This window comes from Amblyomma maculatum, chromosome 3, assembly GCF_055883805.1.
Source record: "Amblyomma maculatum isolate TAMU_Amacu chromosome 3, ASM5588380v1, whole genome shotgun sequence".
NCBI lineage: Eukaryota > Metazoa > Arthropoda > Arachnida > Ixodida > Ixodidae > Amblyomma > Amblyomma maculatum.
This window is the reverse complement of record NC_139346.1, coordinates 94,633,551-94,647,499: the sequence shown is the minus strand read 5'-3', so window position 1 is coordinate 94,647,499 and position 13,949 is coordinate 94,633,551. Positions and strand designations below refer to the sequence as shown.

Genomic DNA, 13,949 nt, shown 5'->3' with positions numbered 1-13,949 from the left:
GATCTTACTCGAAATAGAATAAGAAAGTACACATAGGCTCATTAAAAAATTTAAAAATACACTGCTTGCTACCTGACATAGACAATCAACGTTTTATCCTTTCTCGTGCTGCCTATGGTCGTATGAAGCACGTTCTCAGCGTGAAGATTAATCGCTTATTTTTTAATGACATTTGTCGTGAATTCTCTTAAAGCCTTTCGCCTTGCCACTCCTGTTCACGTGCGTTCACGGATAATGTCGCCTGCTAGAAATGGTACCTCAAAAACAAGGAAGTCAGGACTGTCGGATCATCAAAGCACCAAGGACGCCGACTCTGCAGCACAGCGTCTCTCGGCGTCAACGTGACGGCCTTGTTTTTCAGGAGCGGACGTCTCTGACACCGGGTGAGCACTAGTATGGGTACCGTGGATGCTTCGAGCCGTGCAAATTCTATAGAAGTAGTGGCAATGGACAACGGAAGCAGAGCCAACGACGAACAAGGATTCACAGCGTCTATGCCCGAAGTCGAAAGGTGAGGAATGTCCACTGTCGTTTCGATTTCAGCCACCCTAAAATACCGAGCAAGTGCCCCCCCCCCCCCCCTTTCTTACGCACCGAAATCACCGAAAAAAATGAAGAGGTGGGGGGGGGGGGGGGGGGGGGGAGGGGTTCGTTTTATGAAACAATGCGGAAACGTTAAATAAGGATTGATATCAGAGGGGGAAGGGGTGGCGTATATTTTCGCTATAACGCGTTTATATCATAGACGAACGCTTTTTCTGCACTACTGATAAGTCCAAGGTGCTTGTACATATCACCGACCGTCACGCACTGTGCGAAAAGAAGGGCCTGCATCGGCAGCGCTACGCGTTCTCTTCCTGTCTGCCTCTCTCATTAAAAAACCTTTTTTGTGCTTGTTCTCCTCTTACTATCGGTTGAATAGCAATGACACGCTTAGAAACAAAATCTCTGATAGAAAAAAAAGTAGTTTTCCTTTATTTTTCACGTTGCTTTGGGACATTTCGAATACTACGCAGATAACCATCGCTGGTGTCTATCTGCTCTTAGCAAGAAAGCATCGAAAGTGATTCATTCCTGAACAAATAGCATACCGAGAAAAATTGCGCGGAAAGTGCAAGATAACCGTATACAAACTGAGGAAAACTTGTGATCCACAGCGTACATTAGATATTTTGTACTATGCGCTCGCACAGTGGTTTCCCACCGTCAAGCAGAGGGATAAGAAAATTGTGGTCTTAGTGTCAAGTCTTATATAGAGCATCAGTGATATTAGGTTGACTTTGCCATGAGTATGAGGAGTATGCACTCGATTCAGGACTCCCAATAGTACCCCTTGGTGGTGGTCAAGGCGAAGTAGTCCGACCAACAGGATGTATTGAACTTTATGCTGTTTACTGGGCTAACAGCAGAACATAATGGGGCAGGGGCTATCGGTGTAGTGCTTGGCTGTAACCGAGGAATGAAATCGCTGACTTTCGCTACTTTGTTCAATTTAAAGCTGACTAATAATCGCGTGATAAGGCACCAAAATCGACTAACGATGGCGATCTCGTAAATCCGCTGCGTGCGATTACTCGCATTTAGCCATAGTCAGATTCAAGTGCATTTAAAAAATGTGTTTTCTGTCGTTGGGCTGCGGTCTCCTCGGCTTCATCTGCGCGCTACTTTTTCGCAGTTCAAGCCATAGTTTCAGCTTTCAGTTCTGGAACTGCTGCTCTTAACAAGTCATTGCCGTTCGACATTGCCCCCTCCATCTTTTTGATGGAAAAATAAACACTATTATTATTATTTGTATTTCATTGTATAGTTTATTGTTGTATTTGTATTTTATTGTATTTTCTTGTATTTTTAGCCTGTGTTTTAAGTACCACGCACTTGTTGCGCCGGAAATATGCTTTTATTTTATGTATATTTCTATATTACTCTAATCAACGTCAGTTACTTGTTGTTTTTTCTTTCTATCTATCGTTCTTTTTTTTCTTTCGTGATGTGCTCAACAATTCTCTTACTGTGTAAATAAGACATGCTACTCATTGATTTCGTTCTTTGCGTGACACTTTTCGTCTGTTTCATTTTATGTGTTATTTATTTCATTTGTGTTCTACCTGTGTCTGTAAAACTTGTGTGTGCATTTTATTTTTGTTTTTACATGGTCGTTCCTGCGCACATGAAATATTTATTATTATTATTATTATTATTATTATTATTATTATTATTATTATTATTATTATTATTATTATTATTATTATTATTTTTATTATTATTATTATTATTATTATTATTATTATTATTATTATTATTATTATTATTATTATTATTATTATTATTATTATTATTATTATTATTATTATTATTATTATTATTATTATTATTATTATTATTATTATTATTATAAATGAAGACCGCGCACCGTACGAAGAAATGATGCTCCGTTGTAAGAGGCTTAAACTGCGAATTGCTCCGGCGACGGTAAGGCATTAGAGTCGCCTAGGTCTGCACTTGAGGTACATAGCAGCCAGACAGGTGTCTCTGTGTGCCTTTGACGCCAGATGAGTCCGTCAGACGATCTCTTGGTAGTGCGTAGGGAAGAACATGTTCCACTTAGAAATCTGTTCATTTCCGAAAGCCATGAGAACAACTGAATGATTATGAATTTTGTTACCTTCACTGAGAAAAACATTCCTTGAGAATTCTCCGTGTGCATCACGATGCAACAAGACCGTTAACGAGAACAGGGAAGCGCTTTATTGCCCGAAGTATTAGGCATAGTACTTGCATGTGGCGGGTTATAGCAATTTAATTGGTAAATCTGTTTGGCGCCTATTAATGTTGGAGCACGCTTCTGAAAATTCTGTATTCAAATATCTTGTAAAGTGAACGTTATCGCGACTGTTTATTTTACTTGGATATTTTTGATCCAAGTAACGTCTTTAGATACCCCGTTTTCATTCTCCTCTTCTATATTAAACTATTAACTTAGTCCAGAAACAAAAAGAGTTTTAATCCTTGCATGGCGGCCTGCGTTTTTGTATAATCTATATGCTCATAATTTATTTTTTAGTACATTAGGCAGACAGTAGCACTTAGTGAGGTCAATTGCTTCTGCAAAAAAATTCTGGCTACTGACTTAGGCGCAGTTTTCACTTGAATATTTTCTATGACTATAAGCTAATTATGCTTATTTGCTCTGCACACGTAAATATTTTGCTTTCTTACTGCATTAGCAGTTAGCCCTTCATTTTGTGTTTCATTTGGTCATCATAGCTTAATTCACTATAATGAAAATTCATTCAATATGTTAAAACACAATCGTAATTTCAATTTGAATGTGCAAAACTATTCAAAGCATTACGAGATATTTATGCCTAGTGCGCAAATAGCTTATAACCTGCTGAATGTACACATTTTTTCACTGTAGTGTTCGCACCTTCAGCAACCTCCTGTAGGGCACCTATTTTGTGTCAATCGTGTCGTAGGTTCCAAATATTAATAATAAACGTTTACCAAAACTTTCCTCTGCTAATTCCTATTTGTGAGCCTAACAACAGTGAGCCGAATCTGCCAAAGTCCATCACTCACAAACTTCTGTGCTCGAATATATTGTATGTATTATACGAACATTTAAATAAGCAGCGGGGAAATTCTGCGAAACGCACTGGGTAAGGAAAAAGAAAGATAACAAGATCTGATTATCTAAATTTCTGTTCATTGCCAGAACGAATCCAGTCTTCTTTGTTCTGCCTCACTTGGTCTGTCCTAATAAGTCTAGATGTACTGGAAGATTTTTTACCACCGAAAGGCGTGCTTTGGATGTAAGGTGATATCTTTATATTTTTATTTATTTTGTTTGCTATTGTATCATTGCTTAGCACGCCGCGTCCTTGAAATGCAGTGCTGGCTTCGCACTGTAATTACAATCACTGGAACATTGAAAGCACCACCATCAGCGAGGAACGCACGGCCGGCATTGAGCTGTTATTGCCAGAAATAGTCCCGCGCGGCGACCAGCTAAGCGCCCAGAACCCCGACCAGAGCGTATTGCATTCACTGCAACCTGCTTATCAGCCATTCTCGTGCAGGACAGAAGGGATGAAAGTATTGAGAAATGCAAACTAAAACTGCTTTGGATGAGGCTTTTAGACACCATTCAAAGCGTCGCACGACTACGGCAGAAACTAGTTTTTCCACCGAGTCAGCGTGCTCTCCCAAAAACATTTCTCAACGCATAAAGCTTGCTAGCTCTCATATAGTTCTCCTTCTTGCTTCAATAAGAGAGGCAGAAATTACGTCACGTGACGCTGCCGTAGAGTGCAGTATTGATGGCTCGCAATTGCAGGCTTATAAATGGAATGTGTAGGAAAACGTTCACCCTCTAGACTAACTCTTTCCTTCATTTCTTTCTCTATTCGTGGGAAGAAGGGGAACCATATTAGGGACGCTGGGGTGCAGGGTTACCTCACTAATTACACGATTAAATGCCCTATTTGTCCGATAACACCAGCTCCCGTCAACTAGCAAAGATAGGGGTCCATAATTGTATTTACTTTATTCTCTTTCAGTCATTACTGCTGATTGGCCTTTGGGACGTCGCAAAAAAAAAAAAGTAAATTCAATATGGAGTGAACAGGGAGCGTAAGTAGGCAATTCGTAGTTCAAACTATTTCAAGAGACCAATAATTGGCTTATGCAGGTGTTGATGTGCTGTACAGCGGTTTGGATAAGGACATATAAGTGCGTAAGAGTTCCGGTAGCAAAAGCATGACAGAAACTTGACGAATATTTCAGCGAAGTAGTTCGAGCAGTAAGTAAGACCAATGCCAGGGACTGCACCACACATTCTTAGAAATACGCAAAGAAATACGCAAATACGCGCGTTCGCACGTCTGCAATAAATCCTTTGATATATACCTTGTCACGCTGACTTCAGTGGTATAAAGAAGAAATGCCCTTCCGACAGTACATTCACTCTGCCAGGTTATATTGATTCAGTTTTGTGTGCATCCATTTTTGACATGGTGACGGCCTGGCTAGCATTGCGCATGTACATTCCTTTTGCCATCAACTTCGATATGTTGTCCCTCGCTGCTACACTCATTATGGCCATTTTGTGGAAATCTACAATGTACATTGAGTCTTTAATTCAACGTCTAAAATTGTGTTTTCCCTTTCATCAATGTCATCATTGAAAAACTGTTTAAGAGCGGACATGCAGTTCATAAATTATGGTAAAAGTAATTTGTCATTTTCAATGCAATCCTTTTTGTTTACATTGTCACGCTGATTTATGTTTTTTTGCTTTGTATGTATGTATGTATGTATGTATGTATGTATGTATGTATGTATGTATGTATGTATGTATGTATGTATGTATGTATGTATGTATGTATGTATGTATGTATGTATGTATGTATGTATGTATGTATGTATGTATGTATGTATGTATGTATGTATGTATGTATGTATGTATGTATGTATGTATGTATGTATGTATGTATGTATGTATGTATGTATATGTGGCCTCTCTACCACCTCAACGGCCGGGTACAGCTCGACAAGCCTTTTTTGGCTCGGGCTGCCGACCTGTTATTGTGCGTACTCTTTGGACTAATAAATGCATTACTATTATTAATATTAAACTAAGCAATCAGCGCAAGAAACAGGTATTACAAATTGCCGATATAAGAGCTTCCCCAACCAATGGTACTGAGTAGCTAGGCCAGCAGGGGTCTGAAACTCGCGTTGCTATGCGCGTCGTGTAGAGAAAACTTTGCCCCTCGCTGACCAGAACCCAGAAAATAAAAAAATAATAAAAAAAGAATCACATATAAATGTAACCAGTAAAAATTAATAACAGGAACGAAAAAAAGATAAACGAAAACGTGCCGTCTTCACAACATTCTGACATTCTTCGCAGAAATAAAAAACGATGTGCGTTGCCTTTTGCCTAAATGCGGGCAGTCGCGACTGCGTCGGAAGAAACAACAGAAAGGTATACAACGGTTAAAACCATAGTCAAGTATTGTCAAAATACATATAGGTGAAAGATAGGACGGGTTGAAAGCGGAGGCGGAAAGGTTTTCGCTAAAGACATCGACAACTGTCTTATCAGCCATGACAGCCTGGCATCGGTCTCAAACGTCATGGAGCACTTCAGTACATTTGAGAAGATTTGAAGAATTACCAAGGCGGATGTAAATTACTCCCAATTTTTGTCGCTTGTCTACGGCATGCCTGTATACGATGGCAGCCATATACTCCGCTGTCGCCAGCAGTCATGTCGCTACTATTCATATGGTTGCACGTGACGAGTTAATCCGTCCTGAGAAAGCAAACCGTCCATCCCAATGAGCAGGCAGCTGCGTATACTTCGGCTCAGCCTCAGCCCCGGCCTGTCAAAGCAGCGGCCTATAAGGGGCATATCGGCAGCCTCACCAACCACGAGTCCACCGCATCGCACATTCGCAATACGATGCGCTCGTGTTTTCTAGTGGCCCCACTTAGGTTTGATCCGGGAAACACATGACGCGATGCCTTAACTACTGCTCCGAGACCCCTGATATCCTCCTGAGGGGCAGTTCTGTTCGTGCGCCTTTGATTTGATAACGATGCGGTAATCCTGGCATTATCTGGAGGGTTTACCGTCGCCTTTTGTTCGTCTCACTATGGTTCGAGGACTTGCACAGCCCTAGTAGCCTTTCCCAACCGGCAATATTTCACCTCCACCGCTGCACCGGAACGTTGAACCACCAGCTTAAGGACGTCTCCAACGCCGTCGGATCGCAGCGTGATTTCTCCTCCAGTTCCTCTCGTCTAGCCGGCTCGCCTTATCACCCCATCCAGAAACTCAGCAAACAGCAACTAAAAATGGCGAATATTTAGACATTACGCAAAACCTGACCGAAACTACTTCGTGAGCAACTTGAAGCACCGAGAAAATTGTCTAACCAACCACATAGAGTATGCACAAGACTCATTATCTGCATTTAGGCTGCAGAAAAATTCAGCTGAATGGAGTTTTTTTATGGTTTTCGCACTCATTTATTGTCAGTGTTCCTTTTATATTAAGGTAGTGAAAAAGCGGAGTAATCGTGCAGAATTGAAAATGCAGCAGAGGATTAATTTTGCCGATTCACTAAGTCCACGAGAGTGCGTCTCTGCATAACGATTCGATTTACTTTTTCAACTTTTCCCCCAAGATTCTGAAGCGTGACGCCGCCGCGATTACTTGGCAAACCGCCTTTTTGAGTGCCCTTTGCAGTTTATCATGACTTCCAGAAATTCTACTTTGTTGTACCTAACTGCCATAGCCGACTTTTGTTTTTGCCATACGCCCTGTATGAGCTCTGTGACCTAAAAAAAAAAATCCAGCGTACGCCACTGGAGTAACATCGATCCAGCCGCCAACCCTATGCCGTTGTGGCCAACGATTATGTGGTCGGAAGCCCTGTATTGTGCCGTTGCACACAGATGCCAGGAAGCAAACGTGTGGCAGACGTGAGATGTGTGTATTCGCGACCTTTATCGCATGCGTTTTTTTTTTTTTTGCTATAACGGCGCTGAAGTCGTAGCGTCGCGGCAGACGAAACTGTTGCTGCCAGGTAAAAAGCTGAGTCTAACAATGATGGAACTGGCGTTGCGATACGGATGTGCATATCACGCTGCTTAGAACTTGAAGAGCGCATGGCGGACTTGGCCCATTCTGCAGAGTAGATAGGCGCTTATTCAATGCCATAGATAGCTGCTCCAGCAGAATATGCAGAAAACGACAAGATAAGCAGGAAACCATTTGTTGTGCGCGGGTTTTATCTCTGACATCCCACACTTCTTTGACAAACACGACTATTTCACCAAGGTACTCTTCGCTCAGGCGCTCCGTCACAGCAGTAATAAAGGCGAAAAAAAAAAAAAGACTTGCCTTGCAACCCTCACGAGGAATTGGTGATTATATGCGCCTCCGACTCTTGCCGGTGTGTGGAGGATGAAGAGAGCTTTAGAAAGCTCGCTGAGATAGAAATGCCTTCCTATGCCACCAAACAGCCAACACTCGCGTTTATACATGCGGGCGACAGAGCATGCAGTGGCACAGACGCTGCAAGGCTCGTAAAGCGTGTTGGTTGCTTGATATCTTTTTTTATTTTGAATATCGTCATCAGAATAAGGTTTTCTTTTTGATCATTCATTAATTGACTTTGCTTTATTCACAAAATGTAGCATCCGGGTATTTCTCAGGAGACAGCGGGTGAGGTGCTCCTGGTCAAGCTTTTACGGAACAAAACGTTTTTTGTTCTGGCCTGGACGATATGAACTACGTGGAAATAAGGCGTGAATGCGGCTGGCCGTGATTGGGCTAACCGGGACCCGCAATGTGCAGGTGCTACACCCTGTTGGTAATACATATTCATTGATATAGCACAACGTCGCCGACTAACTGGCAGGACATGCCTCCAGGAACATTAATTCCTGACCAAAGAACAAGATACTCTATTGTGATATTTACAGAAGCAAGTCCAACGACAACCAACATCATTACATGCAATGTGTATCATGCAGTACGCTGACACCGGCCTCACTGCCGATTGTGGGCCATCCTCTAATGGACTTGCCAAGACAATCAAAGCTAATATTGATTCCTCTCCTTGCCTGCAACGGGAACTTGCCCACATAGCTCTGCGGCGCGACAAGAGCTGGTGAGATGCTGAGATGAGGGTAGCACATGCTGTTTAGCATTTTCATTAGAAAAAAATTAGATGGGGGGGGGGGGGGGGTGAGGGAGACATTTAAGTTTCTCTTTGAAGGGTAAAACGGGACAGTGTTCATGACCATTCGCCTGTTCCCCTAGCGGATCCTCGCCCACTGCCACTGATTTTGCTAGTCCCTTAGCAGTATGTGGTTGGTGCCTCAGTTACGCCGCATATGTACATATTGATACAGCCTTACGAAAGCATATTATTGACAGACCACCCGGCACAGAAAACCAACCTGTACTAAGTACCTGCGTTACTGAGGGGCAGGCGTGTCTAACTAAGGGTTCAGGGGAAGGCTGGACATCAATCTAACCTTCGCATCTCAACTCCGAAGGCTAAGTTGACAGCGCCTGTTGACTCGGCTATATCAAGTGGTAGCGTTACTTCACGAAACCGACGACCTGTCAGTGCACGGCCATGTCAGGCGCCAACCATCATTTGTCAGAGTCGCACCCGTGATTCATCGCTCACAAAGGCGACAGCACCAACCCCGGGCTTCCTGGTGTACGGAGGAATAAGTCTGTCTCGTCAATCGTAGGTTACAAACAATTATACTCGATGAGGTGTTTTGTAACTTTGTAACCCTAAACATTGCATTTCTTCTGCCTAGCAGTTGTCTGAACGCCTGTTTTGCCTGTCCGAGACCCATGAAGCCAGCGAACTCTGTTAAGGCAGAGCTCCTATTGCCTTCAGAAGTCGTAATAGGCTACAGTAATTTAGCCAACGCTTTCTCCAAGCCTAGAGAAAAATTCCTTTAGGACAGCTGATGTCTGAACTATATCATATGGATGTATGGGAACTCAGTGTATTGTGCATATCTTATCACGTCTGGCTAATCTAAGTTGAAATAACTGAACTTTATACAGCATGAAACGGAAGCAAACTAATAGGCATTTATTGCGTGGACGATGAAACTGCAAATGTTTTTACGATTCGCCACCGCCATGTGCAACAACCAACGCGGCCACAGCGCAGCATCAGGCAAAGCAGCGAGCCGTTCGGTTGGCCGCCTACGCTTCCTCCCGCGAACATGCTCCGAGCTGTCGAAGTCGCTCGCGTCTAATATGTTTGCGTGTGTTTAGGTGCAAACGCTGACCAAACCCAGCGCTCGAGGGAGAGTGCGTCGTCCTCGCCCGTCTGCAGGAGGTGGAGGGGACTCCTGTCGCGACACCGTGACTGAGTCATCACAGCTTGCTCGGACATGAATTCTCTCCCTTTCCCTCTTAACTGATAAGCATATAAAGAGCAGCGGCAGATTCCGCGGCGAGAGAGACTTGAGAGAGACTACTTGGGAGACGTCGCAGAGACGACGCCAAACACCAGCTGTGTGAGCGTGTCAGTTTTCTCTCCGGGTCAGCGTTTCTGTCCGTTCATACGCGATGTTGAATTAAACGTTTGCTTTGTTAGAAGACGCCTCCTCTTTGCTGGGACCATTGATGCCGTCCGCCAAGTCATGGAGCTGCCAGGCCAACGCTACCGATGGGGCCGCTACCCGCATGTAACAACTGGCGGCAGCGGTATCCAGGCGCAAACCACATCTAACAATGTCTAGACGTACTACGTACGCCTGCGGAAAAAAGTAAACGGAGCACGCGAACATTTTTCACGCATTGCATAATTGAAACTGGCAGTCATGGCATATGTGTAAACCTGTAGCAGACGCCAGTGCCCTTCTATTTGGACAAACATTGTTTTCTTATCTCCAGTGCAGAAAACGTGATTTGAATTTGAACGGAAAAGCGTGCTCCGTTTACTTATGCCCGCACCTGTACGTACTTATCAGGGTAGAGTTCTAAATGCCTCTTTTCAAATCGTCGATATTTATTGTTAATCTCATCCTTACTGCTTTGTCTCTTGTAAATTAATAACAAATTTGTTATTGTAAATTAGTAATCGGGTAACAAGTCCGAACAATAGTAACTAAGCTAGCATTCATCGCATTGAATCATAGAAGTACTATTAGGTACCTGCACCGACAGAGAAGTTCACTGCATGCATGATATGGTATGTATAAAGCCGCCCCCAAAAAAATCACCATGTGAAGATTTGTTGGTTTCAGGCATAACGTCAGCTGTTCTCCCTCAGTGCAGTGTGGACGCAGATATTTCTTAACATATCTCTGCCGTTGTTAATCCCTGGACACCGAGCCTACAACATTCGCGTCATAGTCACAGCCGGAGAGCGGGAAGCTACTGCCATAGCTCAGTTCTTAGAGAACCACAAACAACATGAGGAGGTCGTCGATTCGGATTCGAACGGCATCATGCAGTTGATCAATTTTTTAAGGTAAAAAGAAACCGTTGCACTGATTACCATTGATGAACATACATTTGAAAAAGAAAACAGAAGTTGAAGGATCGCTTCTAGGCTTTCCGTTCCTATGTACTATACTTCACCGTTATCTTTTTTTAATGCTACATATTCTTCTAGATAGCTTACCTTCGCTTATCAATGACACACCGCGTTTCTGCATTGCTAAATTCCAGACACTCTTCAAGTTTATCTGAACATATTTCGTAGGTTCCCATTGTCGTGTTGTGAGTGCCGCTGAATAAGTATTTCGTAACGAGAGGTCAGTGTTCAATACAATCACTTCTGGGCGATATCGCATAGCTTTCGCTCCAAAAGGGGCGTCTCCATGAGTCGCGTATGCAGAATACGAGGCGCGGACATCTGGAAAGATTCAGGAAGGGTGAGCGTATCGGGAATGAACAGCAGCGGCGAAAAAACGGCGACTGCTCCGCCTATCCTTAACGGCAACCGGTGAGCATTTAGGTTGCACCACAAGATTTATGTGATATCTAAGCTCTTGACCAAAGTGACTTTAAGATAAAGGAACAATTTTGAATTTATAGTGGGGTCCCACTAAAATTTTCTTGTTCGAGGTTGTGATCATTTGAAATGATTTTTTTTTTCAACGTGAATGCAGCAATATATCTAATATATTCTATCGAACGATTATATGCTGGTCGATGCACCTCACCTAACTACGATCCGTTCATATTTCATGGGCCTCTCGAACAAATTACCCACCTATCTCTGTCAAATCTTGTAGATGTTCTAAAATGAAGCCTGCACTGACCCCAATCTTTTCTTCGGCCCTCTAAGAATGGAACTCTGCCGTTTTAAACCTTCCACCTTGGTGATACTGGCCGGTGGCAACCGAAAAACCGCCTTTGTTAAGCGAAAAACGTACCATGGTCCCGATAGGTAACTTGCTGTACATTATGTAAGGACGTCTGAGGAACAGGCTTGAAGAGTGGCAAAGTGAGGATTTAAGCTGCTGTAATTAAACGTCTCTTCACATCATAGCAAAGTTGCAGGAATGTCGAAAACTAAACTAGGTGTTGGTATCGTTGCGGAACATGTCTTCAAAGACATTGTAACGCACGAAGGTAATTTGTGGTACTAGCCTGATTATTCATTTTCAGATGCATAAAGAACGGTATTGACGTTAGAGATTTTTTTACGCTCTTCTAACTGCATTTCTAGTGAATCGTTTAGTTTGCTTCCTTTGCGCTTCCTTCTATATCACTGAACGCGCACTGCCAAACTACGAAGTGTATTGTGATCGTTTGCGCGAATGCTTGATGCAGGAATCTCAAATTAACGTTGAATGTTTTTGCGTAGTTAGCACTCTCAGTCAGAGCGTCCTTTTTTCGAAATTGATTTGGCAGCAAAATGCGTCACGCAGTGTCGGGGCCACACAGCGGCCTCTCCGTGTCGTCTTGGTGACCGGGTCGAGTGGCATGCTGGGTCAACACGTGGTGCGCGAGCTGCAGGACCATCCCACTGTGGAAGAAGTGCGCCTCTTGGACGTCTGCCCATTCGAGAATCGATTGGGTATGTTGCCGTGCTGCCGCCCTCTAAATGAGAGTTCATATTATCACAGTGGGCGCCCAGATTATGTAGTTCGTAATAAATAGTTAGGCATAAAGTCTGTTTTCGTATGGTGTTTCAGATTATAGAGCTGAAACTAGTGGTATAACATGATAGAGACTTGAGGCTCACTTCTACAGCGGTGCTAAAACCGAAGGGCGTAAACGGTTGTAACCCTTCATAGTGAAACGTCTCCAGATTAAACTCAGCGCGCCTGCTTTATACACCCTAATCATCGGCCACGAATGTTTTTCTCAGCCTAGGGTACATATTGCCGTGGATGAAGTCTCATGTCCTGTGTGTGAGCGATACGCGTAGGTATTCAAGATCCATTACGCAACTTTGTTTTGGTGCATCATTTACTGTTTAGCGCTGTGAAATCTACAGATTCGTTCTGTTGTTCAGTTAGACTTTTTATTTCATCGCAAATTGAATGAAGGGCTGAGACAGGAAAGAAAGCAGGAGCAAAACACAGACGCTGGCTAGCAGGTGGCGTATCATTTCTGAAAGACAGAAATATATACGGCATCCCTCAAAAAAAAAAAAAAATACAGATTCAAGTTGGTGCACAAGTTGTGTGTCTTCATTTTGTCCCGCCTGAGCGCTGTTTGTAACATTGCCACGAACTAACGCGACTAGCCACACTTCTCAGCTTCGTTTCTTCCTCATCAGATCCTTTCGCTTCTGTCATTATTCGGGCTCTCTTCAATTTTTCCTTGTGTACAACGTTTCTTGTGCCAGTTTCATGCTGTGACCGGCTCTTAGGTTCGTCATAAAGAAGAAATACGTTCCTCCGGCTTTCGTCCTCCTCGTAGGACCTTTGCAGGTCCAATGCGAATTTTGAGTGCGCCTTTCCTGCAATGTGCGCTCTGGAACTTGGCGACAGGCGCGAATGTTTCAAAAATGCCCCTTTACGTATGCAACCAGGTCTACCAATCGGGGCCCTGCCATCGAAGTTAGTTTCCATTAAGAACTTCTAATCGCTAAGAGCATTACTGAGTTCACTTGCCAAACTTTTCTCTTTTGTATCCCCCCCCCCCCCATCCAAATAAAAAAAAAAAGAAAACTTACCCTGCCGACAGCTCGTCCAAAGGTACACCACACAATAAGCGTAATGTTTTCCTCATATATCGCGAACAATTTTGAGCTAGGCCCAAAATTATGCACCCAAACAAAAGCCGAAAAGATGCTATTTCTCACCTTTGCACCTTTATATGAAGCATGGCCTCAAATGCGAGAAGAAAGCCGAAAGCTGACCGATGCATTTTGCAAGGAGTGCATGGAATATCTTTCCTCCTGTGGATCATGCATTGACATTTAGGTGAC

General features: G+C 43.2%; 1 protein-coding gene across 2 annotated transcripts in view; it reads left to right on the top strand.

The window, feature by feature from the left end:
• The first annotated feature begins 393 nt into the window (after positions 1-393).
• The window catches only part of LOC146195358 (NADPH-dependent 3-keto-steroid reductase Hsd3b4-like), a 54,342-nt gene continuing 40,786 nt past the window's right edge, over positions 394-13,949 (top strand). Inside the window, exons 1-2 of one of the 2 annotated variants that reach the window (XM_084596216.1) lie at positions 394-511; positions 12,439-12,587. In XM_084596216.1, coding sequence (XP_084452342.1) covers positions 396-511; positions 12,439-12,587 — 265 coding nt within the window. In that variant the 5' untranslated portion in view covers positions 394-395. Of the gene's footprint in view, positions 512-11,404; positions 11,508-12,438; positions 12,588-13,949 lie in introns of those variants that run through there. The other variant, XM_084596218.1, reaches the window with a different exon arrangement.